The sequence below is a fragment of the Fusarium mangiferae genome (assembly GCF_900044065.1).
Source record: "Fusarium mangiferae strain MRC7560 genome assembly, contig: FMAN_scaffold009, whole genome shotgun sequence".
Taxonomy (NCBI): Eukaryota; Fungi; Ascomycota; class Sordariomycetes; order Hypocreales; family Nectriaceae; genus Fusarium; species Fusarium mangiferae.
In genome coordinates this window covers 447,449-474,763 of record NW_024573929.1, presented here as the reverse complement: position 1 = coordinate 474,763, position 27,315 = coordinate 447,449, and the positions used below count along the sequence as shown (strand labels likewise).

The following is a 27,315-nucleotide window of genomic DNA, read 5'->3' as shown; positions in this document are numbered from 1 at the left end:
TTGCTGTCTCAATTGGGATGTATTGTCACCTACAGATTGTGAAATTACATTGTTCCGAATTTGCTTTATGGGTGCTTCACAACATCCGCGTGCTATATCCTTGCGACATACTCACAAATTGTTCACTTAGTAGTACAATACAACTATGCATTAAAAGTTTGCAAGGAGCTCTGCCTTGAATATTTTCTTAGAGACTCCAGCCTCTCTACTCACCTAGGTAGCTGTTCATTCAGCATAGAATAGAATGGAACTCCCATCTATTCTCGAGAGGCAGCCTTAGGGTAAATGGCCCAGCCAAAATCAGCTCCCAATTGGTCCTGCACATTCCCACAGGGCACTTACACAAACAGTCTAGGGCATTACACCCCTGTAAACTCAATGGGTCTCGACGCCAAACCCCTAAAAGCTTGTCTTGCACACCCCGGAGAAATGGTTCGAGACCCTGCATGCAGCTAAAGCTCAGCTCCCCTCTTGCCATCCCAAAATGGCATTCCCCTCCAACTGGAATTTGCTCTTTTCGATAGTTTCGTTTTATCTAAGACGAAAGAAGAGCAGACTAACCTCAATGCTCGTTTACGCCACCTATCACGTAGCTCCATTGAGGGCCGTACCGTCGCCCACTTCGCGAGAACGCCTCGACTCGACGCATGAACCAACAGCCGATGCTATACGCAAGCGCCCGCTTCCGTAGACTATCGATTCACGCAATGACTTATCGAACAGCGGAAACTCCGGTCCTACAATTGGAGCTAGTTGCTGCATGTCTCGAGTAATATGTGATGGCTGGAAGAAAGCTGCATACGCCGATTGGGGAGCATTGGCTCACTTTCATCTCAGCAATTGGAACCTTGAATCTGTTCAAGTGACTTACACGAGCAGGGATAGAGAAGGGGCGAAGTTGGTGTTCTAGGCCATGGCTGAAGACTGCATCCGAAATAGCTTGCAGTCCGGGGTTGTCCAGCTTTGATCGGCGTGAACTCTGCTCGGCCTATGTGTGCGATTTAGCATCTGGCCGTTCATCTCACGCAGCTCCCCAAGTGACAGACCTTGGCACTGATACAGTCTTTCTCTAATCACAATCTTTGTTCATAGCAAACGAAGCTCATCTCGAGCATCGCAGCTTTGACAGAGATACAATGGCCCACCACATTCATGGCAGACGATCGGCCAGCGACAAATGGCCGCCGTCACTGCCAGATCAGCAAGAAACTCTGGTAGACAAAACATTTGTGTTCAGCGCTGATGAGCTTATTGCTTCGACGTTAGTTGGGCGAGGCAGCTTGCTCAACAAGCCTGGCAGGCTAGTTACGCTCAAAACTCGTGTAAGTGAACTCATCTCAAAGTCGCAAGCATAAGTTAATTGAAGATGGTTAGTCGATAACTTCAAAGAGCTCAGACTCTGATGAAAATACAAGCGCAGAAGCTGCTGGCGGCATCAGAGTCGTGAGCACTCCTGGTCGTTTCTTTGGTGAAAGGGACTGGACACGCTCTACAGTCAAGCGTAAACAGGATCATGTCTCGTTAGATGCCGATTTTGATGATCATTCTGGGCATAATCATCGTCAGCGCCACAGACATCGTCAAGTCAAGAAATGGCTAGAAGATAATGAGCCTCGTGAGGACGTTCCGCATCGTGCCAAACCTGGTAGACGATCACTCGGCCATGGACGGCCAGTGATTGGAAGAGTTGGCGACGTTGACAAACGACCTCGAGCTCCTTCTGGAGGCTCTCGCTACGCTTCCTCTGGTACACAGACAGCCGGTAGATCAGCATCGCCACCTGCTGCCGATAGACCTGTACTTCCTGGGCAGACTGGAGGTGATAAGTCGGGGGGAATTGGCTCTGGTGGTCCATCGACCAGCTTGCCCACCACAGCTCCAACACCAGGAAGCGGGCAGGCACCAAGCGGGTTATTGCCTCCATTCTCGGCAGTAGATCCAAGATTGACAAATCCTTCTGCTGGCCCTGTGGCTCCAGGTACTATTGCTGGACCTGGGACTGGAGTCATTCCTGCCCCCAAGCCTGACGTTCCCGTTCAATCAGGACCGGGTCTTCAGCAGCCTAAACATGCTGGAGATGTCGGGACTTCACCTGCAGCTCCTCCAGCATCGAGTGGTCAAAACATCCCACCACCAGCCTCAGCCCCAGGTGGCGCAACTGTTCAGCAACCTACACATGCGGGAGATGTTGCAACTCTCCCTGTGACTGCGCCAGTATCAAGTGAGCCAAAGGTCCTGCCACCACTTTCAGCTCCTGCTGGGCCAGCCGTGACACCCGTTACAAACCCAGCTACGAGCGCACCGAGCTTCCCTTCCCCTCCGCAACAGCTTATACCCCTCAAAGACCAATACATGCTCGCAGCAACGGGTCAGACAACTCAAATACGCAGTGCGACACCAGGTATCAGCGCCGGTACTGTCCCGTCTGATCACATCGTCTTCTCAACCCCAGACACCGGCACTCAAGCGTTTCTGACTTCGTCAGGACCCATACTCTTTGAGACTTCACTGGAAGCAATTAAGACCAACATAACCGAGTTCCCACTCTCGCTGAGTGATCCTCTGCGACGAGACTTTGGCGCAGCTTGGAAACTTGACGAAAATGCATCTTACCTTCAGAGTGCTGATGTCAACTTGAAATTTGGCTCGGATGGCAAATCTGTCGAAATGACCGGCCTCAAGGTCAAGGTATCCAAAGATGCAAAAAGCGTGCCGCTTGTGTTCTCTACTGATGCGAAAGTACTCAATGAAGAGTTTGAGACTGGGTTCTCCCACGCATCAAAAGATGCCAAGATTACCACGCTTACTGGCATTGATCGCTACCCTGGCCATCTCCTCCTTGGGTTGGAGACAAGCTCTGCCAACTGTGGATTCGAGAACCTTGCCGATCTTTGCGCAGTCGCTCACATAAACCCCAAGGCCTGGCTCAAGACATTGCTTAAAATGACGAAGATCACCTTTGGTGGCTTAGCTGGTACTCCAGCTCGCAATGCAATGTGGTATATCCCTGGTTCAGGGTCTGGATGCTGTATCCGTCTCGAAGCCTCTCTCGACCTCAAAGAAGGAATAGTCGATAAGTTGAACAAATATCTCTCTGGCTGGAACGACCACATCCCTCCGATGTCTGTCATTGCTAAGAGGACTGTGTCTCCATCATCTGGTCCGTGGGGAGATGCCTTCACTATCGGAGAGCTTACCATCGCTGCAGAGCCAGACATCAAGGGCGAGAAGCGCGCGATGGGTATGTATGTGTCGATCGGAGAAGATCACATAAATGTCTTCTTCGTGTGCTACTCCAAAGCGCTTCAGTGGACAGCTCTTAAGGACTGGATTAAGAAGACCTGTACTGAAGTGGGCAAAGCAATTGACGATTTGGAGAAGATTATTTCCAATACGGGGCATGGATCCAAGACTCAGAACGCAAGTACTTCTCACATATACTGGAGAAGAGTGACCGTCACACTTCAGAACAACCCGGCTGGTGGTACAACTTTGGCCGGCATGCGCTTGGAGCTCGAAGCTTCGATGCAAGTACTTGTACCAAAGGACAAGCATTCAGTCTTCACTATGGAGTTCACCTGGACCAAGGGCACTGGCGTGTTTTCAGGCGAGTGCGAGTTCAGCGGTGTTGGAAATGTAATGGGACAGGGCAACCCTCCACTGCAGTACTATCTTGACTACGAGCGATGGGACAAATTCTCTTATCTTGACCCATCAGAGCCATACATGTCGCTACGCTACCTCGACAGTAATTTCGTGCAGAACCTACCGTTCGGCGTTCCCACAGAGATTACCGAGGCCGATCTCTATGTCTCTAATGAGTCTCTGCGCGTCAGTGGTCGCCTTGAAGCTTTGATCGGAAAGCCGACCGAAACTTCAGTCATCTCAGATCCTTCCAAAATCCCTTCCCTACAGATCGACCACACCATGCTGGGGTTCTCTGTCAACTACGTATATGCATCAAAGGCACTAAATATTGTTCTTGACGGAGCCATCACCCTTCTCCCTCTCAAGGAAGGTGATCAGCCAGCGTCACTGGAGGCAATGATCATGTATTCGTCAGAACAGAGCATGGTGTCTTTTAGTGCGCACGCAGCGCACATACCCATGACAGCTCTGCATTCTTTGTTCGCTGCTGGTGAAGAGAAGACACATGCGATGTCTATCCTGGAGAGCATTGAGCTGCAGCGCATTGCCTTCGATATTACGGCGGGCAAAGGCCAGCCGACTAGGGTCGGCTTTGAAGCGGACCTCAAGATCGCTAGTATTCTGCTGGAGACAAGATTCAAGCGTACGGATGTGAACAATTGGTCTCTTACTGCCAAACTACATGAAGAAATCACAGCAGTTGGTAAGGCGTCGAAGGAGTTCACACTCGGCGACGCTGTGCAGAAGCTCTTAGGTCAGGAAGTCCATGATATACTCCCAGGCTTTGTCACTGGAACAACGTTCAAAACGTCTAAACCTAAGGAGGACAAGTTCGACGTTGTCGTGACTCGTCTGAATGGTACAAATCCACATCTAGTTTTCGGTGCCGAGCTCCAGTTTGGCATGCTTCACGTCCAATTCGCTCAGCTGGTTCCTATCACCGGAAAGACTGATAAACCCTCACCTATCAAGAGACTGATACGCGTGTCTCTGGGACCTCTACCTTCTATCTCGAAGCTGCCGATCCTTGGAAACTTGGACATACCGTTCGATGCCCTTGAGTTCCTCTGGGTCAATACCATGTTCACACAGGGGGATATCAGTACACTGAACGGAAGTGCCCAGATGTTCCTTGACCAACCATTCAAGATGAGGCCCGAGGATAAAGAGTTGTCCGAAGGCTTCCACTTCCGTCTTGTCGGTAGCCAGGGCGTCTTCCTCGACCACGTCTTTGGCCAGGACAAGAAGGAGAAGAAGACAACTTCAACAGGTGCAGCCACTTCTGGTTCCAAGGCCACTCCTGCTCCAGTTCAAGCGAAGACGACATCCACAGAATCATCTGTTCCTAGCGGCGGTGCGCCAGCGACCACCGCTGCTCTTGCGAAGAAGAAAGGACCTCTCACTCTGTCGGGTATCTCGTTGTCTTACGAAGGCGGAGTCTTGCGCATACATCTTGATGCTAGTGTTCTCATCGGGCCAATTAGTGCTGGTATCCAGGGTCTCAACCTTGTTGTCAGACTCGACTCTAAGCAGATCCACGGACTCCATGATATTCTCCATGTGCCTATCGACGTCGAAGTAGAGGGTTTTGACATGGCATTCACTCGTATGCCGATCCAAATCGCAGGTGCTCTTCACCACAAGCCCGGCACTAAGGCATACTTTGGAGGCGTTGCTATCTCATTGAGCACCTTTTCTATTGCAGCACTTGGCTCGTATGAGCAAGTTCCAGCCAACGCCGCAACAGGTACACCAGAATATGATTCATTCTTCATCTACGCTATGATGGAGGGACTCATCTTCACTATGGGTTGGGCAGAGATTCGTGGACTAATGGCTGGCTTTGGCTACAACTCCCGTCTTCGGCTACCTACTGTGGAGCAGTTGTCCACATTCCCTCTCATTCAGGGATTCGACCAGAAGGGAGGTTTCAACATGGACCAGGCTGTTAAATCACTGACAGGTCCCGGTGCTTTCGTAACACCTAGCATGGGCTCCATTTGGTTGGCACTTGGTCTTGTCATCCGAGCTTGTGAGGCTATCGATATGCGTGCTGTTGCAACAGTAGCACTCGGACCTAATCAGACTGACATTGGTTTGATTGCTCGTGCGACTGCTACCCTCCCTCGACGTGCGAGCCCCGATAAGGCTCTTGTTCTCATTGATCTCTCTGTGGTTGGCAAACTCGACCTTGTCAATGGCGAGCTCTCAGTTGACGGTCTCATCAATCCCACTTCTTTCATCCTCAACAAGGATTGCCGTCCCTCTGGTGGATTTGCCATTAGAAGTTGGTTTGGTAAGAACAACCCACATTCGGGCGACTGGGTCGTTAGTTTCGGTGGTTATCATCCTATGTACCAAGTTCCAGCGCATTACCCTCGTCCACAGCGATTGGGAATCTCGTGGACCCTGAGCTCGAATCTTAGAGTCACTGGTAATGCATATGCAGCTATCACGCCAGGAGCCATCATGGCGGGAGGAATGCTCCAAGCAGTCTTCTCTGCTGGCCCTCTTGGCGCACACTTTGACGCCCACGCCGACTTCCTGGTTAACCTCAAGCCACTACACTATGTGGCAGACATGGCAGTATCTGCAGGCGTGTATTACGAGATTAGAGTCTGGCGCTTCAGAAAGAAGATCTCTGTCAATGTTGGAGCCTCTCTACACCTTGAAGGACCACCAATCCACGGCAAAGTTCACTTTGATCTGTCCGTAGTTAGCTTCACTGTCAGCTTTGGTTCTGGATCCTCTGAGGGTAAGAGGATTATCAGCCTACGCGAGCTTATGGAGCTTGTGCTACAGGAAGCAGGTGATAAACGGAAAGAAGACAATACCATTGTCAACCCTCATACATTCACAGCCGTGTCTGGTCTTCTTGGAGATGATAAGAAGAAGAGCGACACAGTTAGTAAAGCCTCTTCTAATAAGGTGGCTTCCGAGAAAGAGCGTTGGCACGTCCGCAGCGACAACTTCATCTTTTCGGTTCGAAGCGCGGTACCAACTAACTCTGTTGGTATTGAGGGACGCAGCGGCACTCAGTACAGTGGCAACTCCATCATTAGCAGACCTATGCAGATGAAGGAGGACACAAATGACTCTTTAAAGATCAAATCGACGTTTAGCGTCAAGGTCTGGAATCCCAAGGCACAGAAGATCGTTCCCTTCCGCGAAGTAGCCAAGGTTGAAGATCAATTGCCAGCCAACTACTGGGGCCCTTACTCGGAGAATACGGCAGACTACATGAGGCCTGATAGGATGCCCCCTAAAGTCTCTCATCTCGTCGGCGCGACTCTCGTCCCACCAGCTCCTTCTGCTCCTGAGCAGTCCATCCCTGTGTTCAAGTCCATGCCACAGAACCACGATGCTCCACCATGGAAACCCGAAAAGATCAAAAAGTCCGTTCGCTATCTTGATCATGCCAATGCTAGAGACAGTGTCAAGTGGTCTCGTGTCAAGGGCGCTATGGGCTTAGAGCCTGAAGCAAAGAGGGAGAAGCCTCCCATGGACACAATCCTCTTGACAGAGGCCGGTGCAGCAAAGGAGGCTGCTGCTCCTGAGCCCCTCTTCACTAAACCATACCGTAAAGGTATACTTGCCAGCTTCATCAAGTTGGCTCACAGTGGTACCGACGCGGAGAGCTTCAAGGTGCAGAAAGCCTACGAGAGCATTGGCGATAATGTGCCCGATGTCATCTTGAACGATCCACAGCGATTCTATATCGGTCCTCCAACAGTGTTTTGCAACTAAAGAGAGTTGCTGATTTACAGGCCATGTTTCAACATTCGCTTATTTCTTTCTGCTTTGCTTCTGAAATTGTATATATCCGCTACACTTGAGCCAGCTAGTTTCTCTCTGATGTATTTGAATCAATATCTGCGAAGTATCGAATCACTCAGCATGTGTCCCAGTCAATAGCAGCTATCAACTGTGCCTCTAAGCTCTCTGAACCGCGCCATAGATTGAGTATCGAGGCTACAACAAAGGCAACCGTGGTCTGACGGAAGCCTAAGCTCAACTCTTAGTAAAGTAGAGCAGGCTGCTGAGCAATCAGAATTGTGCCTTGTCAACCCAAGCAAACCCACCGGGTGGTCCAGACAAAGCGATGCTGCGCCGATAAACCGAAGGCAACATCTTTCCGTAGACCTGTGATCAATACTATTTGGTCTAGACCTGCATAGTTTACGATGAGATAGCACACATGTTTCAGCAAGCCTGGTTTCCTACACCCTGGTCGGAGTCTTCTCTACACCCGGGTGTGTGGCAACCCTTGAGCTGCAGCTTTTGCAAACTATCGATTTCTGGACCCATACACTGTAAGCAGCTTCTCCCTTGCGAGACATTCTGGTCAGTAAGGGTCTCGGCGTCTTGACATGCTGAGAATCTTCCCAAGAGGTACGGAGTTTGTTGCCACCATATCAACCCTCGAGACTTTGGCTTCTTGAACATCCGAAACCTCGAATGTTAACAACGCGACTTGTATGCCCAACTGGACATCTGAAATTTCACAAAACTGTCTTCCAAAGGATACACAACTCTCCTCAATTTGCATTTTCCTAGTCCGGGACTAAATTGCTTCACAAACTTCTTTCCCTGTTCGAAGTAGTCAAACGCGAAGAAGATGATGCACCTGAGGAGCAAAGTTTCGAAAAAGAAATACATGCATGAAATAGGGAATACAGAAGATGAAGCGACGGGGGGAAACTATTGGGATAGGGGATCAGATCAAGAGAGAATTGTCGTGGATAAGAGTACCTGGAACTCCAATGGATGTGAGTTTGACGATTCAAAACGGTCACAATCCTCCGACTGATGGTTCCATGAACAGGTTATCCCTTGGATAATAAACCGACGGACTATCAAAAGAAGAAGTTCGAGTACAAAACCCTAGAGGATGGTGAAGTTCTTCTGTATAACAGTACGAACCATCATCTTTGTTATGAAACCAATATGCTTATAAACATGCAGGCTTCATGCCCACTGGGCAGGTCTATGAGTTCTTACCATGTGCTCCTGGGCCGTCCCATGCTAAAACGGTCATCGGGTATAAGAAACATCGAGGGATGTATAAAATCATGGACATCGAAGGTGCACCCAAAGAAGGAAAAGTAAAGACTCTGCCACCGCGAACTTCACATACAAGGAGTAAATGGCTAACCGTATTTAGGAAGACTTCATGCCGTATAAGCTGCTACTGTATCGTGGCTACTTCAGGAAATCACCAGACCATGATGATGAGCATCGTTTTATATACCTTGCAGATCCCGATGCGGGCGACTGCTTCATTCGACTGGAGGAGATCCATAACCGTATGAAAGGGATCGAACGGGCGTATTTTGAAGATGGTAAAGCGGCCATTATGCGTCGCAATGCCCTTGAGGTCGCTAGATCTGGCAACGCCAGGGCAAAGAAAGAAGTTCCCGAAAACCCTGAAAAACCTAAAAAGCCTCACGAACTGGGCCAATTACTCAGGTTCCGCTGCTGGGCTGTCGAAGGTTTCCCATGTACTACTCATGAGTTAAAACTTAGCAACAGGCTTTTCCACAACCTCTTTGATGCCAACGACAAGTGGGATCATCTCGATATGTTCAAAGTCTGGGCAGGTAAGTCAAGCATTTGGCTGAAAACCAATGACGGACTTATTGATCTTACAGAACTATTGCGCAAGTCGCAGGGCGATAAACTAGCATCAAAAGACTTCTTTGGCCGCTACTGGGATGCTGTCATTCCCACTCCCGATAAGGCCTTGTTTGAGACTGGGTTCCTCATCGTTATAGATGAGAGATATCTTCAGTAAAAAGGCGCCGGTGACCCTGAGCGCGAAGAGATAAAGAAAGAGGTGTTCGCGGCCGTCAAGCGTGTTCTTGATGCGCCCCGCCTCAAGTTTAGACCTACCCTTACCATCAATAACATCGTGTTCTTTGATCAAAAAATCATACCCAAGGCTGAAGGCTGGGATAAAGACGGATGGAGAAGTCTTGAGCCGCACCCCGGGGGACTTTACACCATTTACGTCTCTCGGCCTGTTCGGGAGTTTCTCTGTAGAGATAACCATGACAAGCCGCTTTGGCAGGATAGATATCCTGCACCCCCAGAGAGGCGTGCTCATGATCTTAACGAGCTGCTAACCAATTGCAAAACAACAAAAACAACGACAACATTCACTTTCGTCGAACATGACTATGTGGTTGCTGCGAGGAAAGGCAAGAGAACGCCTACACAGGATAAATGTGTAGCTGCTAAAGGGTTTTCTGCTAACGCTGTATGTTATATTCTGGCAACATTCTATCCATCGTGGTATCTACAACGCTAACATCCTACAGGCCTTATCAAAAATATACCCTGAATATCATCCCGATGTTGCCAAAGCGAAGAAAAGAAGAGTCGCAGAGGTCTGTAGCCCCCTCTCCGGTTAGTCTAGGTGATACTAATAGTATCAGTGGTTACATAGGTCGGCTTTTAGCTACGGAGGAATCACCGAAGGAGACCTGAGCTCATCTCAGGTCCCTAACAATCTCGTTCTCGGCACTCCTGATACCAATACGGTTATGATGAGGCAAGTACATACGCAGTTGCCTCTTACACAGATGTACAATTCGCTGACATTTAACAGATATGAAGCTTTTGTCAAACGTCTTGCGTACTATTCCAACAGCGAGAAACACGCTCCAGTTCTCGTTGTAACGAAGGTTTGCTATCCTGCTCTGGCAGAATGGGACCATAACTGGATACAGGACGCTGAGTACACTTGGTTGGCACCTGAACTTTCTTACAACTACTGTAACAGCAGGAAGGAGGATAAGCCTGTAAGTAAAAGAATACGAGGAGGTATCATACTTCTTTCTAGTGCTAAAATGGCGGACAGCACGTTCATATCCACCGAAGATTACACCCTTTGAACCGCGAAACTTGCATGCTGTTTGAGGCTCTTCTGGATAAGTCCATGGAGAAAGCTTGCTGGAAATGGGATTGCTGGGATATCAATGCTGTCGCGAAAGCGCTTATAGAGTCAACGGCTTTGGGCGGAGACCAAGAGGGCCCGTTTGGAAAGGAAGATTTAAAGAGTCTGGTTAAAGAAGCTGTGCTTGATGACAAAGGGAATCCCTTGCCCGAGAACGATTTGGAGGCTGTGGTTCAGCAAGACCTGGATCAGCGACCTTGACCAATTTCATATCGGCCGGGAAAACAATTTCCAGGATATTTATTCATTATTTGCTTCCTAGTATCTTCATATGAGCAGTATTTGGCTCCTGCAGAACTCAACCAAGACTTTCCGCGGAAGACTGTGTGTTGTTATTGATACGTTACGAAGCTTTAAGCCGCGGAGCATTTCGCTTACGCTCTTCATCACTAGGGGCTCTTCAAAAGCGCTGTTACCTGGAATATTACATTACCAGTGACTGAAGTTCGGGTCCAGAGTGCGGAACTTTGTAAGGCTACGGAGAGATTGTTTCAGCCATCCTCGCACCTCACCCCGCTCGTGGCTACGATGGGGTATTGAAACAATGCATCGGTGAGCCCCGGATGTGACTATGACTGAGGCTTCTAGATTCATATCTTGAACGCGGAATTCTGTCTCGGGATTGGCACTGCTGTACCAAACGTTATCTCGGAAGACTTCCAGCGCTTTTACATTGGGCCTCCAACATTGTTCTGCAATTAGAGCTATTTGCTGTTTAATACGGAGTACGTCTGCTGGACTTAATCCACCTGAGCTTTGGTGAAATCTTACACCCCAGGTGTGTGGCGATGCTTAGCTGCAGCTGGCTGAACTATCGATTCTTAGACCCATGTCCGCATGAGGTCCCCTGAAAGATCACCGGGTACGGGGATGGCCTCGACCAGATGGGATCTTTTCACCGAGGCTTCTAGACATCTTTACGATGTAGAAACATTTGTGACCTTTGTTGAAAATCATCCTCAAACCTACATCGTGCTACAGCTTCCTTACGTTATCAGCTAACAAATGCCTCCACAAGCCAACAATCTATCTCCGTTTTCTGTGCAGTGCTGAATTACCTTCATCGTCTATTTCTACTTTTCAGACAAAATCCGCCATTTTCAGCTTCTTCCAATTGACTTCTGCTGCTTACACCATGAACCCCCAAAACAGACCCCGAAGCAATAGCGAATGGCAGGCAAACTACGAGCGGACAAGGCCGAAGAGCAACATAAGTAAACCACCGCTGACACGCGGAGCAGGGAGACGCAAAGGAGCGAAGTCCACGAGGCCGCGAACGTACCAAAATATACCTGTCCAAGACATTGATGCCAATGAGGTGCAAGACAACGGCTGTAGGTCAGGTACTTCAAGCTTATCTGATACTCAGGCTGATCTAGATATAAATAGGCTTCAAACTACAAAACCAGCCCAATGCCCTTCAAATGATCAACTACACCACACCGCAGCATACACCCGATGTATTCCTTCGTTACGATTGTATGGATTCTCTTTCCGACGAAGCAGTACGTGGGTTCCCTAACGTGAATATAGGCTTCATACCGGTCAGAGAAACATACGAATTCTTTCCATGTGAACCTTACGGTGGTGCAGAAGATATTCTGGGCTTCAAAGAATATCGTGGAGTTGATATGATAATGACGAAAACTGGTCCTTACAAGTTGCCAACTTTGCCAACTGTACGAACTCTTTACATTGTTGATCTGGCATTGGATCAGCTAATTGATAGCAGCATGTCTTTAAACCATACAAACTTATCCTCTATCGTGGCCGAAAAAACGCACAACCGGACGAAGATGATCACCATCGCTTCGTATACTTGGCAGAAAACAAGCCCAACGAGATGAAGGTAGGAGATTGTTTTATCCGGCTTGAAGAGGTTCACAACCGTATGAGAGGGGATGCGGCTCCTTTTATTGCTGATTGCGAGTTGGCTGTCGAATACGCCAACCAGAAAAGAATCATCGATGGAAATAGCCTCCAAGCAGAAAAGGATCTTGCCAGTGCCAGAGTCCAACAGCTTCAGCAACAGTTTGGCGGCGTGCTCAGATTCCGTTGTTGGACTGTTGAAGGACAGCCATCTTATGCTGATGAAGATACACTGTGCCAAAAGCTGTTCGATAACGTTCGGGGAATGACAACGCGTGATCATCTCGAGCTGTTTCGCGTTTGGGCAGGTAGGTTTTCCATCATCTCAAATGGCTACAAAACTGAGTGTGACGATAGAGCTACTCCGAAAATCGCAGGGCGATAAACTTGGATCTAAGGAATTCTTTGGACGTTACTGGGATGCTGTCATTCCTGACGTATCCAGACCGTTATTTCACGACGGAATGAAGATCTTGGTGTCCGCGACATATCTCAACTATCTTGGTTACAGTGACATTAATCCTCTGACACCTGTTAACCGGGAAAGGGTCAGAAATGATGTGCACGGGGCCGTTCAACGGGTGATCGATGCGCCAAGGCTCAAGTTCAAACCTCCCTTGCCCTTGACGAGCATCATATTTCCGGACGAAGAGCCATATCTACCCCTTGGATGGGATCTTAACCCGGATAATAACAGAAACTACAGGGAGTTATCCGGTAACGGATGGAGGACACTTGAGGCGCATCCCGGTGGTCTTTACAGTATTCTCATCAACCAGTCTGTCAGAGACTTCTTCCTGAACCTCACCCTCTACAAGCAACTTTGGCAGGATGGGTACCCTGTTCCTGACCAGACAAACGCCGAAGTTCTTCATGGTCGGCTGAATCAATGTCGGACGACATCCGAAACAGTTACGACAGTGGATAAGACCAACCTATCCGCGGCCTCTGCGAATCCTAAGCGGGTCCCGACGCAGGATAGATGCGTTGCAGACCCTGCGTGTTCTGCAAACGTGGTATGTTCTCCCCTAGTAAAACTTACCCTTGGTGCGAGTATCTGTTCTAACGTCGGCAGGCCCTATCAATGGCATATCCAGACATTTATTCTGACTCGGGCAAGGCGAAGAAGAAGAGAGTTGCAGAGGTACGCAGCATCGCCTCATATATTGACCTTCATAAAGAAGATTCTGACAAGCATAGTGGCTCCATAGGTCAGCATTCAGCTACGGAGGAGGCATTACGTCTGGTGGTCAGCTAAGCACACCTCAGATTCCTAATAATCTGGTCCTTGGCAGCCCTGAGACAAACACGCTTATGATGAGGTAAGTGAAATAGTCTCAACCCTTTGACCGTAGTACTGAAGTAGCTGACTTGAATCAGATACGAGTCTTTTGTCAAGAGAATCGTAGTATTCGGAAATAAGCGTAACGGTGATGTAGTCAAGGTTACAACAAACATAACCTACCCACATCTTGTAGGTTGGAATCAGGACTGGGTCGGCGACATTTTCCATCAATACACGTGGTTAGCCCCCGAGCTTTCCTATTCTTACGAGAATATGGTTCTCAGTAATCCTGTAAGTCAAAGCCTGCAAGGTATCATGTTGGGTGTCAAGTGCTAATAATTCATGGCTTAGCATATCTCCCAGCGCAGGCCTATATATCCTATGAACCGCGAGACAGCCATGCTCTTTGAGACCCTTCTAGACAAATCTATCGAGGAGAAGTGCTGGGGATGGGAATGCTGGAATAAGAATAGTGCTGTTGCGGATGCGCTCATGGAGTCAACGGTTGTCGATGGGGACCAGGAAGAATTGAACAAGAAAGACCTGGAAGATATGCTGCACGACGAGCTCAAGGAGCGAGATCCGCAAGTTTGAGCCATGTTGGACTCGATAGATATACATCATAACAAGTTTCTTAGGAGTGGAATTAAATCGATTATCTAATGCTGAAGAACGTATCCGGTGTCCCAACGCAATGCTACTAACTCGTGTTGATGTGTTTCTACAACTCTACACGCGGAGTATTTTGCCCGTAAGCTTCAACACAGATCAAATTATAGAGACTTGGTTACCTGCACGGCGGATCGGGAGTCCTAAGAGTCACACGGGCGGAATCGTTGGAGCTATGGAGGGATCTCTCAAGGCATGCACACACTACCAACTCACACAGCTCGTAATTACATGGTCTACTCCGTATCGAGGTGATAGACCGGTCAACCCCGAGTGTGACTGAGGCTTCTAGATCGGGGCATTGAGTGCGGAATGCTGTCTTTCCGGTGTCTTGCTGATATTGAGAGCTGGAAATATTGATTCCAGCCTTCAGTCGAAGCGTTGCTTTGATGGCGGGGTTAATTGAGAGGCGTCCCCGATATGTGCTGAAAAGACCCTGGGACTGCATTAGCGTAGTAATCTAGCGCCGTAGACGGAGCTAGGCTGCGCAGCACACTAACTTCAGGGGGTAAGCCCCTGTAACGCCGAAGGGAGCGCTACCGATGCCGCGTGTCTCCCACTCCCCACGTACTCCGTGTGCGATACTAAGCACAGTACATTGTCTCAAGAGTGAGACTTACACCCGATTGCTAGCCCCCTCCACACCCAGACCAGTCTAGACAGAACAAGATGCAGCTGGAAATGGAACTATCGAAAAATAAGCATGAATAGAGTGGCTGCGTTACGAGGAATTGGCTCCGATGCCTGTTTCGATAAAGCGATGCAAGTGACTGGCCTCTTCGCAGCATTGCGTGCGCATGCTCATTCTCCATTCCCCAGTCCATTCATTCACTTCTCGCTTTTTTCCTTCAAGAATTCTACCATCACATTTTAGTCTACAGAAGTCGAGATATCACCAAGAGCTCAAGTGACTGAGGTTGCAGGACAGCAACAGAGTCGTCGCGATGCTGCAATCACCTCGTAAGTAACCATGACTGACCCTCAATTGGCATTGAGCACAGCAATTGATGCTAACTCTTATGGCAGAAGCAGAAGAAGTTGCGCCGCAGCTTCCAAAGGCTGCAGAGCCATTGGTAGACATCACAGAGCTTGGTCCAGAGTCACCCTCAGAAGGCTCTGAACACAGTGAAGAGCATGTCCAGCCAGTACAAGATTCGCATCTCGTCTTTGACGACGAGATCGACACTTCCGAAGCAGACCTCACCATCGACACTGTCCTAGACAGGCGTCTACAAACGAGACCAGCACCACTACGTCCCCAAGGTCGCAGATCGATCTCAGGACAACAGAACAGAGACGTGAGCCATGGATCTCAAGGCTTTGACAATAGCCTTGTCAAGAATGATGCCGACAGCACCACGATCCGAAGAGTTCACATCAGCTTGCCAAAGCGAAACAGTCGCAATGACTCGCAACCTCTATCTACGAGACGCACAATGTCTACTGAAACTACAACTACTTCAGGTAGTTTCATCGGGCGACGCGCTGTGAGCAGTCAGTCCAACAAAGCACTTTCCACAGAAGATCGCATGGTTAGAGCTTATAGTTCTCTGCGAGAGCTGCGCATGACATGCGCACTCCCTGCTTCTCGAGAGCGCGTTACAATCCATCACGTCTTTGACCTCATTGACAAGACGCGCATGAGACTTGTGCCTCATCAATGGAGTCTTGTCGACAGACGTCTTAAGCAAGTCCAATCTTCAGCCGAGCGCATCGCCGATTTCGTCGCGCTGATGAAGAATCATGGATCTGATGCTGAGAGTGTCGCTTCCATGTTCTACTCCAGCTGCGAGCTTGCTCTTTCAATGCAGGGAAAGCTTTCTAGTGCTAGCACGGCGCTGGATAACTTGCTTGCTGTCTTCCACCGAGCCAGTGTTACAATTCAGCATGTGAGAGCTTCGGTGCCTGAGGGCATTTCATCGGATAAGCTTTATAGTTGTCTGTCCAAGGTGCTTCAGTCATTGCAGCAGATTTGTTTGGGATTTATTGACATCTTGGATGATATCAACAAAGGTGAGTCCTCAACGCTACCCTATTTCGTGTTATCTCAGTATGCTAACGTCTCTGTAGCCGGCTCCCGTACCTCGTCGTCGCTTATCCTTCAGATCGAACAATATTTTGAGGCAGACCTGGCTTCATTGTCCCTGGCTGCGCATTCAGCGTGCGAGGAACTTTGGATACTGTCGCTCAAGGACAGCTCTCTTGGTACCTGCCATGGGCCCGTGGAAGACTGGCTGAATGGTAGTGGCCATGGTCATTGTAGCCATGGCTTCTCTCGAGGCCACCATGGAAGCAAACATGGGCATTCCTTTGTCTTCGATTGCGTTGAGCCCGTTGTCGTTCAGTTCTTCAAGACGCCCTCCAGACTATTGCTTGTCGCTGGAGACGCTGGCTACGGAGAGCAAGAGCTCGTCTCCAATATCATTGAGCGCTTGCAGTTATCTCTATCTCTGGATGCAAAGCTACTCCGCGCATCAGTTACTTCAGCAACGCAGGGTTCTTCGTCCGTTCGTCTGCTAAAAGCACTGCTTTTCCAGCTTCTCGACCAGTCTATCGGCGACACAGGCTTGCTTGATGCTATCAACACTGTTAGGAAGCGCAGCGAGACCGAGTCAGCGGAGAAGACAGAAGACTTGCTGTGGGAACTTCTCAGTGACCGCTGCTCCAAGGCCAGCGGAAACGTTGCCATTGTGATCAACACCATTGACAGCCATGGAACGGATAGCTCCTCCAAGTTCCTCGCCAAGCTTCAAGCTCTAACTTCCAAGTGCGAGAATATTCGTTGTCTTGCATTGGCTGATGCCGATTCAGCGAGATCTATCTCTGGCACTCAGATCTACACTCTGTCTCGAATGGATATCCGCAGAAATGCGCGCTCTTTTATGCAAATGGCGCTCTCTACATCAGCCATACTGTCATTCCTCTCGGCTGAAATGAAGAGGGAGCTTCAGAAGCATATCGCAGAACGCCAATGGACGTCGCTTCTGGAGGCTAAGCTCATCCTCCGTCTACTGGAAGCTGAGCATGATCTTGGTCGTATGACAGACATCATCTGCAAGACACCCAAGACTGTTCAAGGTATTCTTGACAGCATGCTTCTCAAGATTGACTACTCCAATCCCGATATGCAGTCTCTTCTCTCGTGGCTTCTTGTCGGAAAGCGACCTATTCAGGTTGATGAAATGGAGCGATATGGCTCTGTCACTATGAGCAACTGGCTCAGAAGAATCCGTTCCGGCCGGTCCGTGAGCTCCAACTCTCCTCTTGCCAGCATCATCACCATTCGCAGCGGTCGCATTCAGTTTGTCGATTCTGTTGTCCAAGCCAAGATGCATCATCTTGCTATACATGGCAAGATTGCTTTGTCGCTGAACTTGGCTCATCGACGGGTCGCGATTGACTGTCTTGAGCATGCGAAGAAGCACCTTCAGCAAGACAAGGTCGATATCGTCTTTCAGAACGTCTCGCAGACTCAATGGGCTACTGCACCTTCGTACAAGGACTTTGACCCGCTCATGGTTTACGCCGCCAGAAACTGGTATGAGCACTACGAAAAGTCTCTTTCATCTTCCGAGAAGCTCTCGCGACATCTCCCTGCTGATGTATCTTCGAAGATGTCTGACTCAGTCTTGATGGCCTTGGCTGAATGGCACTTCCTACGATCCGAAGGCGACAGCATCACTACAAACAAGCAGTTGACTAGGATTCTTTCCCTGCGAAAGGCCGCTTTTGGTGCGAATGCCAAGTCCGTGATTCAAACGTTGATCAATCTTGCCCATTCGGATCTTCGTCATACCGTCAGCATTGAGCGATTGGTGGAAGCCTTTGAAGCAGCCATTCTCACCTTCGAAGACCCAAGCCCCCAGGCCACTGCTGGTGCCAAGTACATCATATCCCTGGTCAAACCGCACACGACGCTGTCTTCCAAGAGCTCCAAGGTCTACAAGTACCTCTGGCGTGTCCTGAGGGCTGAGCTTGGAGAGAGTCACGACCAAACGCTTGCTGTCGCTCAGAGGCTCGCGGAGCTATACAAAGCGGAGATGCGGTTCGCTGAGGCTGCTGAGATTCTGCACGATATGTATGTTGCGTGCTGCAGAACTAGGGGCCTCTTCGCAAGCAAGACTCTTGATCTGTTCCATGTGCTTATTGATGCGCTTGAGCACGCTGATGATATGGCTGCCGCGCAACAGCTGTGCCAAGATGTCTTTGATGCTGCACCCACCTTAGAGACGTGGACAGATGCTGCGCTCTCCGCCATTACCCGCATTGTTCGACACTACCAGGACCGCGGTATGTCGAGCGCTTCCAAGGGTGTGCTGCAACAGTTATGGAGTTTGCTTCAAGGGCAGCTGAACAAGGAGAACAATAACCACGGTGCTATTTTGGTAGCATTCACCTCTGTAACTCTGCAATTGGCTACAAAGCTGCGCGACTTGTCTCTTGAGAAGGAGGCTAGCACGACGCTGGTATCATTCTGGACTTCTGTCTCTAGGTTCGTGACTACCGATCGTCGGTGCGAAGTGACAACGCTGGTCAACCTGCGAGAAATCGCCCAGCTTCTTCTCCGACTCGAGAAGAACCAGGAAGCACTGAGCATTCTTCGAGTTCTCTATGAGATCCACCAACTACCCTCTCATGACCACTTTGACGAGATGCTACAAGTCTACTCTGCTCTTATTGTCTGCTACAAGGGTGTCAAGAACCCCATCGAAGACTTCTTGTGGCTTAACATCCTTGACAGTATTCTCCACAGCACCCACGGCCATGGAGATATTGGATCCGACACGGTCTTTCTATGCAGGGATCTAGCTCATTTGCATCGCTCGCGCAAGGAGTGGAAGGCAGCTATAAGCATCTGTCGCAAGAGTCTCGAGGTCCTCTGGCCACAAGTCCTTATAGATGGAGGAAAGCTGCATCTTCCCAAGACCTTTACTCGCGAGCGGGTTGAGATTGCGATCATCATGGCTCAGATGTACAAGTTAACTGAGCAAGTCACTCAAGGAGATGTCTTGATCCAGTCCATCGTCAAGTGTTGCAAGTCAAGCGTGCTTCTCTGGCAGTCTTCCAGCCAAGACATCGCCCTGATCCTCTCTGGCGCTCTTGAAGATGCCGGTTTGCATCTTGAGGCTCTGGAGTTTTGGAAATCTATCGTTGGTGATTGCAGGACTCATTTGGGTCACTCTCACTCATTCACACTTCACGTCGCTGCTGCGATTGTCCGTCTCAGCCTCCATCTCGGCACTGTCATTGAAGATGACGACGACATTTGTGATTGCTTCGATGAGGAGCCTGATGAGGATGATGTCGCTTCAATCATTGTCCTTATCGAAGGTCTTCTTGCTCTGTGCAAGAGCCAGAGAGGCAAGGGCAAGCGAGAGAGCTACACGATTCTTCTCCGTCGCTATGAGCGTCTCTGGTCATACTATGCTGACCTAAGGCACCATGTTTCAATGGACGCTGCTCGTGGATTCGAGATCTACATTGGCTACTCTCAAACACTACTCTCCGTTGGCAGCGTTTCCATCGCTGTGCGCCTGGCTCGTAAGCTAAGGACCATTATGCTGTCTGATCTCGGACGGCAGGATATTTGGTACCTCAAGGCTTCGCTTGAACTGACAAAGCTTCTCGAGATGGATGACACGACTCTTCGTGAGGCTGTCGATATCTACGATGAGCTGAACGAGATATGCCTGGGTCTGTCCGGCTCGGATGATGCATTCATCGAGATTCTACGCATCATTGAGGAGCGATTGAGTGTTCTCATGTCAAGCAAGCCTCTTCTCCACGACAGAGCAGAGATCATCCTCATCAAGTCTTGGAGGCAATGTGCAAAGAAGCACGGCTACGGTCATGAGCGCAGTATCTCCAGCTTAAAGAAGGTCATCGACTTCTGGGTAGTGAACCTCACTATTGAGAACAAGAAGCAAGCCACAGTGACCTTGGAAGAGGTCATTCTGGGAGTTTTGAAGAAAGAGACAAACCCACGAAGGTTGTTCCATCTTGCAGAGCACTTCAGCGCAATGTACAAGCTTCTTGGTGTTAGCCATGGAAACTTAACCTTCTTGCAGACCATTCGCTCCGAGATAGCACGATCGCAACAACCTCAAGGTCTCTGCGGACAAGCATACCTCGAGAACAAGCACAAGCGTTCTGTGACTTATGACCGAAGATGCCTGGTTCTTGTGTATGCTATGGAAGAACTCTCCAGGAAGAAGACAGAAAGCCTTTTCGGTGACATCTTGACGCGAGTCGTTGCCGAGACAGCGCTTTATGAGGCGTGGCTCCGAGCAGGTCAGCAAAATGATCAGCTTGGCAATCTCCTGACAACTGGTTCGCGATTGATCCAGCATCTTGAAGCTTACCATTTGCGCTCCGAGGCGAGTGGCATTCAAGATGAGCTATGGAAGTTGTTTTGCCGCATGCTGGATCGACCAGAGGGCAAGGGTAGCTCAACATATCATCTCTTCCAAGCCATCCTCGCTTCATCCTCTGAACAAGACATCTCTGCATCGCTGTTGGAGGACGCCTTCGGACTTATCCAGCAAATGGGAGATGCAGGCTCTCACAAGGCATGCTTCTACCTGTCCCAATGGGTGTTCGAGTACAGTGAAAGTGGAGCAGATAGCGACGATAGCTCCTCGGCGCTGATACTTCTCAAGTTGAGTACTTTACTCTACAAGATCTCAGAGATCGAAGGCGATGTTTCTCTCAGTGGTCTCATCGAAGAGCTGGCGACACAGCTGGGAGTACTGGCGATGAGCTACACTTCTGACATTGACTTGAGCGTCCTGAGTGTTAGCCATCTCACATGCATTCTCAGCATCGCCGGCAAGCAGAATGATTACATCACTCTCAAGGTTCGTAATCCCCATCCATTCGGGATATCTCTACTAACTAGTCCACAGCGCATCCTCGAACTCTTGTGGAACTCTCGCGATCACTATGACTTCAATCTCGAGCCTACCACCACCATCGCCATTGGTAAGCGACTAGCAGAGGTTCATTTCGCCTGTGGAGAGCACAACACGGCGTTCACTCTCCTTGAGGATATCAGCTATAATCTCAAGGATGTATACGGCGCGAATCATCCTATGGCAATGAGCTGCATGCGGCTTTTGGCATCCATGCATGAAAGTCTGGGACACCGCACATCGGCTATTGACGTTAGATTCCTCATGCTCAAGGACGCTGCGACATGGGAGGACGACTTGACCTCTCCAGGATCGCAAGATGAAGCCGTTGCCTTCTACTTAGATCAGCTTCAATTCTTGAGGAGCGGGTATGCGACCGTTGGGCAGGATTACTCCTGGCATCTGGAGCAGAACATGGACTACCTCGAGGAGATCACCTCCAAGGTGAAGCAACTGATCTCGGTGTCTTCCTCTTCTTATGATGTGGGAGATATCTTGGACCTTGGAGCCTGGGTGGGCTTGGATGAGATTGAGGTGAATGAGGATGCATTGGATGTTTGGTGCGCGCCTGAAGATTGGAGGGTTGAGATGGGAATGGAGGATGATGGTGATAGCTGTGCTTATTCTACTTCGTCGACAAACGTGTAATATGGGGTCTATTTGGTTGGAGTATGGTATTCTTGTCTTTTACAATTTATTTTAACGTACTCATGTTCGATTATGCAGCGAGAAATATTATTTACTGCAATTAATCGGTGTCGTTGGATGTCATATTAAGACATCGATCATTCGGAGCTCCACGTTCTATAACCGGCCCCGCCGTTCACAGCCGGGTGCTCCGGTTGCGGAATCCCCGGACGCGGAGAAGGATCTCCGTCCTCGAAGTATATAATAACGTCAACGAACAGTTGAACCCTCTGGCACCTACATCCTAAAATCACTTCACAATCTCAAGCCATGTCTCAAAATCAAGAATTCAGCGAAGGTTTCAAAAAGGGCCTCAAAGTCCGTGGCGAGGTGCTCGGCGAAGAATACGTCTCCAAAGCAGTCGCAAGTCTCGACAACGAATACTGGAAACCCGCGCAAGAGCTCATCACAGAATATGCATGGGGAAATGTATGGACTCGGCCTGGCCTTGATAGAAAGCAGAGAAGTCTCCTCAGTAAGTAATGTGATTTCCTATATCAAATTACAATATCTGACAGTTTTATAGCTTTGGCGTTTTTGACGGCTCAAAAAGCATGGCCGGAATTGACGCTGCATACCAAGGGAGCCATGCGGAATGGTTTGACGGAGATTGAGATTCGAGAGGCGATTTTGCAGTCGATGATTTATCTTGGTGCTCCTGTTGGGCTGGAAGCGATGAGGGTTACGGAGAAGGCTATCAATGAGTTTAAGGCGCAGGGTGGAGGAGAAGCCAGTGGCTCAAAGGATGAATGAGCTAATGAATACAATTACTCAAGTTATCTCATATCCATTCACTCTTGAATCGCCAAAATGACTCGACTGTATCAACAAGGCGATGACTTCCCTTGTTCCATGCGGGTTAACGGAAGTAGCACGTGTTCGACCCCACCAGATGCCATCACCTTATTTACCCCTCCTCATACTTAAACATCATACTCGTATCATATACCCTTCCCTCAAAAAATCTTATTCAAAATGGCTTCTAAGATTCAAAACGTAACGGAGTTCTCATACGTCACCCTCAACGAGGGTGTCAATGTCTTTGATGAATCAGCTGCGGCAAAGACTTATCAAAATGTGCTTGAGACTGCGTTGAAACAACCTGGTGCTCGACGAGTTTATACTGGTGTTGAGGTTGAGAATCCTTCTACACTATGGCTGTTCCTTGACTGGGAGACTTTGGAGGATCATGAGAATTATCCCAAGACCGCGTAAGTTGATACCCGCTTTATCTTTTGAAGAGTGCTAATACCCTTCAGTGATCACGGCCCTATCATTGAATCTCTCAAACCCATCGTGGACTTTTCAAAGTCTATCAACAAACACGTCACCCTAACTCCCTTCCCCCCAGAAGACGTCCTCAGCAAAGACTGCTCCCCCGTGACAGAAGTCCTGCTAGCATTCTTCCCTCCGGACTACGACGTCGCATCCCGCGCCACAGCCACCCGCCGTCTCGAGGAGTTTACCGGCGTAGCACTCAAGACATCCCGCGACTGGCGCGGCATCAGCTACGGATGGAGTGTTGAGAACGACGTGCCTATCCGAGGAGAAGAGGGTAAGACGGGGAGTATGCTTGCGGCGTTTATTGGATGGCTGAGTGTTGAGGCGCATCAGAAGTTTAGGGAGACGGATGATTTTAAGCAGAATATTGGCCTGTTGAGGGAGATCCCGGGGTTGGTGAAATTAGCTGCTTTTCACGTTAGTTGCGTGAGTAAGGAGGCGGAGGGGTTGAGTGAGAGGGATGCTGAGAAGGCTCATGAGCATAGTCATGATCATGGTGGCGGATGCTGTTAGTTCTGTAGACTGCGTACTATGTTATTTGTGCAACTAGAAGATGTGAAACTATAGAGATGCCACTCTAGATCACGATTTCTACACCTAGCCCGTTTGTCACAACTGTCAAAATATTCCATCCTGGATAAGGGATGAATATATCAATATCCTTCCTAGCTCATGCAAGATTCAAGAGATAGCCAAGAAATACTCCGATATGTGTATTATTCTTAGAGTAAGTAAACAAAATGTCCGTATTCGCCTTGCTTTTATCTTCTCATATATCCTATCTCGTTGGCTCAAAGGCCGGGGTATCAATCGTATTCATTACCCATATATCCCGTTATTCCACGACAAAATCTCCCCCCTCTGTAAACTCATTATGCATACTTAACTCCTCGAACTGAGCAGCCAAGTTCCTGATATGTCCATCACCAGGCTTCGAAGCCTCAAGGTCGAAATCCAAAACCCAGCTTCCAAACGTACCACTCTCATCTTTACCAGGCGGCGCAACCTGCTTCGGCGCTTCCAAAGCACGCACGAGCTTATTCGCTTCAGCAGCTGTCATGCTCCCGTCCCTCATCGCCATAGCCAATAGACCTTTTCCAATTGGTTCACAGACTGGGAAGCAAGCACCTAGATCTTGACACGCGGCGAGACAGACGAGGAAGTAGAAGTGCCAGTGTGCCTCTTCGTTACTACCGCGACGTCGGTGCTTTTTGCCGAGGCTGGGGGCTTGGATGGAATGGTTGCGCAGGGCAGCGTCGCGAATTATGGTGTTGCTGACGTGCACGACTGCTGAGCTCAGAACGCTGAGAGAGTGGGCGTGGGGATGGTAGAGGCGGCTGATGAGGATGAGACGTTGGAGCTGGTTTGTTGATGCTCGCAATGCTGCTTTGGGAGACTTCAACAGCGCAGGGTTTAGGTTCTGATTGTTTGGGTCCATGATGAATGTGTGAAACAGGTGCGTGATAGCAACATGCAGTAGAATGCTGTATATCGTCAGTCACTTTCTCTGATTACGGGGCTCACAACTTACTTGAACGCCAAAACATGATCAGGCATGTTTCTCGGATCAATTGACGACATCTCCGGCGGCAATGAATCAGTAAAGGTCAATATCTTCTGATACTTAGCCTCCACAAACGCCAAAGGGATCCTCATCGAAGCAGCAGCAGTATCACCGTGATGCGCAAAGTAAACCGCTATGACCTCCTGCATTATAGTCCAGAGCTCACATAACGCTTGAAATGTTTTTCCTGCATAGTCAGGGATGAAGTGTGGCGGCCAGTGAACTGCTAACCTTTCATCTATCGTGTTCTCGCTGCTCCGTCCGGGGACGGGGAACATTGGTGGGAAGGCTATGGGTTTGGTTGGGACCCAGAATGTGTTTAGTCTGAGATGTTAGTGGGACGTCAGAATGGGGGGGGAGGGTACCTACGTCAGGTAGCTGTATGCTCCCCAGGCTGTGTGAGCCATCGCGCGTTTGGTGTCGGGGTCTAAGCTATCGAACGATGCTGCGTTTTGTGGTGTGTGCGGTATACCGAAGAGCTTTAACCGCTCCGCCATTGCGCGGCCATCGTCGAGAAGATCATTGCTCGAAACACTGGATTGTTCAAGATGACAACTGACACTAAGCATGAGAATGGCAGCAACATTTACTAATGAGTCGGAAGATCGCTCGGCGCGCCATAATACGCCAGCATCTCTCATAAAGTCCTGGCTTAGAGCGCCGACAGCTTCGTCAATCACGGAGTAAGCTTGCTATGGTGGATTAGGATCAGCTAAGATGATAACATGTGGCGAGTGGCAACCTACACAGGCGTGGGCCAGCAGGGCATTCACCAGGAAGGGTGAGCAGTATTGATGGCGGCGATGAACGAGGTCGTGTATAAAAAGGTCGGGGTCGAAGAGCCCGAATATGGAGTGGTTGCCCTGCAGGTATAGTGAGATGGCGCTGGCAGCGACTTCGTCGTCAATAGACACGCCAGTCCAGTACCCAATCTGCAATTGGTGTAACCTCTCATCGCAATACTTTTCCCGATGAGGGCCAGCGACGTCTTCCTCTTGTTTTATGCGAGGACGTTCAAGTGATTGGGGATTCGGTGTAGGTACAGACTGTTCATTGCTAGATGATGTCGACGGGGACATCGTGTCAGACGGCGATGACCCATCGAGCAAAAGCCCTTGAGATGAGCGCTGAACGGGTCTCAATCTAGGATCGGCGCTCAATGACGGTAGGTCCAGGGGAAACAAGGTAGGATACGCCATGCCATGCCGGACCGTCAGCTCAAACTCAAGACCTGACGACGTCGGCGGCGATATGGCCTGCGCAGTCCTTAGACCGGAGGGCTGAAGCCTGCCATGCATACTCCCCTGCAATGACGACAATGCATCGGAAAGGTTACTCGAACTTCTAAGCTGTCTATGTGCAGCGAGGGCTTCATCATCGGGAAGCGACAGCAAGAACTCGAGAATATCACGATGCTCTCTGAGTTCACGCTCGACATTGCCGAGGTGGTCAACGCTGTAGACGCACTCGGTTCCCCATCTCTCGCACTTGGAGCAGCTTGGTCTCTTACCATCACACTGGGTACAGCATCAGCAGTGGGTCAGACATGAGGTAGGTACTATACAGGAACTTGGGTACAGCAGGCAGGTATTTAGAGAAACATGGGGTGACTTACACGGGCTTTTTTCAGGCGGCAGTTCTCACAGGCGTTAGGCCTGTTGGCCCGCTTCCGCCTAGCAACCCGTGTATCTTGTTGATCCTGACCCCCAGGATCACCCGAAGTATCAGGTGCAGGAAGCAGAGTCTTGTACGGCATGACGTTAAAACGCCCCCCCGCCCCGTCAGTGTCTCCCAGTTCCGCGGCGGTGGTATCTCGTTTAGTTTTAACGAACCGATCTCGCCGTCCAAGGGTGCGATAGTCCCCTGGACGTGCACTTCCCTACAGGTACATTCAGCCCGGTCTGTCTTAGGCGTAGGACTTTGAATGCGGAGTGTGAGTTTTCGCTGTGTACAAGGGGGCCACTAAGGCAATATCTCGATCGTGGAGTTGACAAGCGTCCCTGAGGATCGGATCGGTAAGCCAGAGACAGGTTGAGATATTTTCCCATGCTGGGATCTGATTCGACGGAGGGGATGCTTAGTCTTGTTTCTGACATCACCCAGGCAGCCTCTTTTCCACGCTTTGCTGTTTGGGGAAAGGATCAGGCACATCGGTTATGACTCGGGTTTAAGACGTGCTCGATGGAACCCAAAGACTTGGAACAAGAGACAACGAAGCCATTCTGATTCGACTGTAGATGCTATTAAAGTTATGATTTGTGCGGAATTTTTGTATCTAACAACAAGTCACACATTTATTCTCTCACATCATGACAGGGACATGTGTTCTGAACTCCACGATAACCGAGATCTTAAGATCCGCAGATAAGCTCTAGGATCATTCGATACGATTACCCCATGCACTTCACTAACTATTTTCAACCTTCACGGCCACTTCATTGTC

At 49.4% G+C, this 27,315-nt stretch overlaps 7 protein-coding genes across 7 annotated transcripts; 6 read left to right on the top strand and 1 right to left on the bottom strand.

The window, feature by feature from the left end:
* Nucleotides 1-1,136: 1,136 nt before the first annotated feature.
* Nucleotides 1,137-7,395, top strand: FMAN_12252 (uncharacterized protein; the record flags this gene model as incomplete). The annotated part of the gene is made up of 2 exons (XM_041834769.1): nt 1,137-1,322; nt 1,375-7,395. The coding sequence occupies 2 exons, from the start codon at nt 1,137-1,139 to the stop codon at nt 7,393-7,395; spliced, it is 6,207 nt and encodes a 2,068-aa protein (XP_041684999.1).
* Nucleotides 7,396-8,266: 871 nt separating this feature from the next.
* Nucleotides 8,267-10,807, top strand: FMAN_12251 (uncharacterized protein; the record flags this gene model as incomplete). Its single annotated transcript, XM_041834768.1, has 9 exons — nt 8,267-8,417; nt 8,474-8,563; nt 8,614-8,753; nt 8,813-9,248; nt 9,300-9,415; nt 9,479-9,907; nt 9,969-10,037; nt 10,086-10,451; nt 10,511-10,807. The coding sequence occupies 9 exons, from the start codon at nt 8,267-8,269 to the stop codon at nt 10,805-10,807; spliced, it is 2,094 nt and encodes a 697-aa protein (XP_041684998.1).
* A 934-nt stretch (nt 10,808-11,741) lies between these two features.
* FMAN_12250 (uncharacterized protein) lies at nt 11,742-14,354 on the top strand (the record flags this gene model as incomplete). The annotated part of the gene is made up of 9 exons (XM_041834767.1): nt 11,742-11,940; nt 11,996-12,085; nt 12,140-12,285; nt 12,339-12,783; nt 12,833-13,491; nt 13,551-13,619; nt 13,676-13,797; nt 13,856-14,051; nt 14,112-14,354. The coding sequence occupies 9 exons, from the start codon at nt 11,742-11,744 to the stop codon at nt 14,352-14,354; spliced, it is 2,169 nt and encodes a 722-aa protein (XP_041684997.1).
* A 1,019-nt stretch (nt 14,355-15,373) lies between these two features.
* FMAN_12249 (uncharacterized protein) lies at nt 15,374-21,988 on the top strand (the record flags this gene model as incomplete). Its single annotated transcript, XM_041834766.1, has 4 exons — nt 15,374-15,389; nt 15,456-16,442; nt 16,500-21,286; nt 21,335-21,988. 4 exons carry the CDS (start codon nt 15,374-15,376, stop codon nt 21,986-21,988), a joined length of 6,444 nt encoding a protein of 2,147 aa, XP_041684996.1.
* A 309-nt stretch (nt 21,989-22,297) lies between these two features.
* On the top strand, nt 22,298-22,780 carry FMAN_12248 (uncharacterized protein; the record flags this gene model as incomplete). Its single annotated transcript, XM_041834765.1, has 2 exons — nt 22,298-22,502; nt 22,554-22,780. 2 exons carry the CDS (start codon nt 22,298-22,300, stop codon nt 22,778-22,780), a joined length of 432 nt encoding a protein of 143 aa, XP_041684995.1.
* Nucleotides 22,781-23,002: 222 nt separating this feature from the next.
* Nucleotides 23,003-23,821, top strand: FMAN_12247 (uncharacterized protein; the record flags this gene model as incomplete). The annotated part of the gene is made up of 2 exons (XM_041834763.1): nt 23,003-23,238; nt 23,287-23,821. 2 exons carry the CDS (start codon nt 23,003-23,005, stop codon nt 23,819-23,821), a joined length of 771 nt encoding a protein of 256 aa, XP_041684994.1.
* Nucleotides 23,822-24,143: 322 nt separating this feature from the next.
* Nucleotides 24,144-26,628, bottom strand: FMAN_12246 (uncharacterized protein; the record flags this gene model as incomplete). The annotated part of the gene is made up of 5 exons (XM_041834762.1): nt 24,144-24,792; nt 24,840-25,196; nt 25,242-25,564; nt 25,619-26,389; nt 26,488-26,628. The coding sequence occupies 5 exons, from the start codon at nt 26,626-26,628 to the stop codon at nt 24,144-24,146; spliced, it is 2,241 nt and encodes a 746-aa protein (XP_041684993.1).
* Between the last annotated feature and the right edge of the window lie 687 nt (nt 26,629-27,315).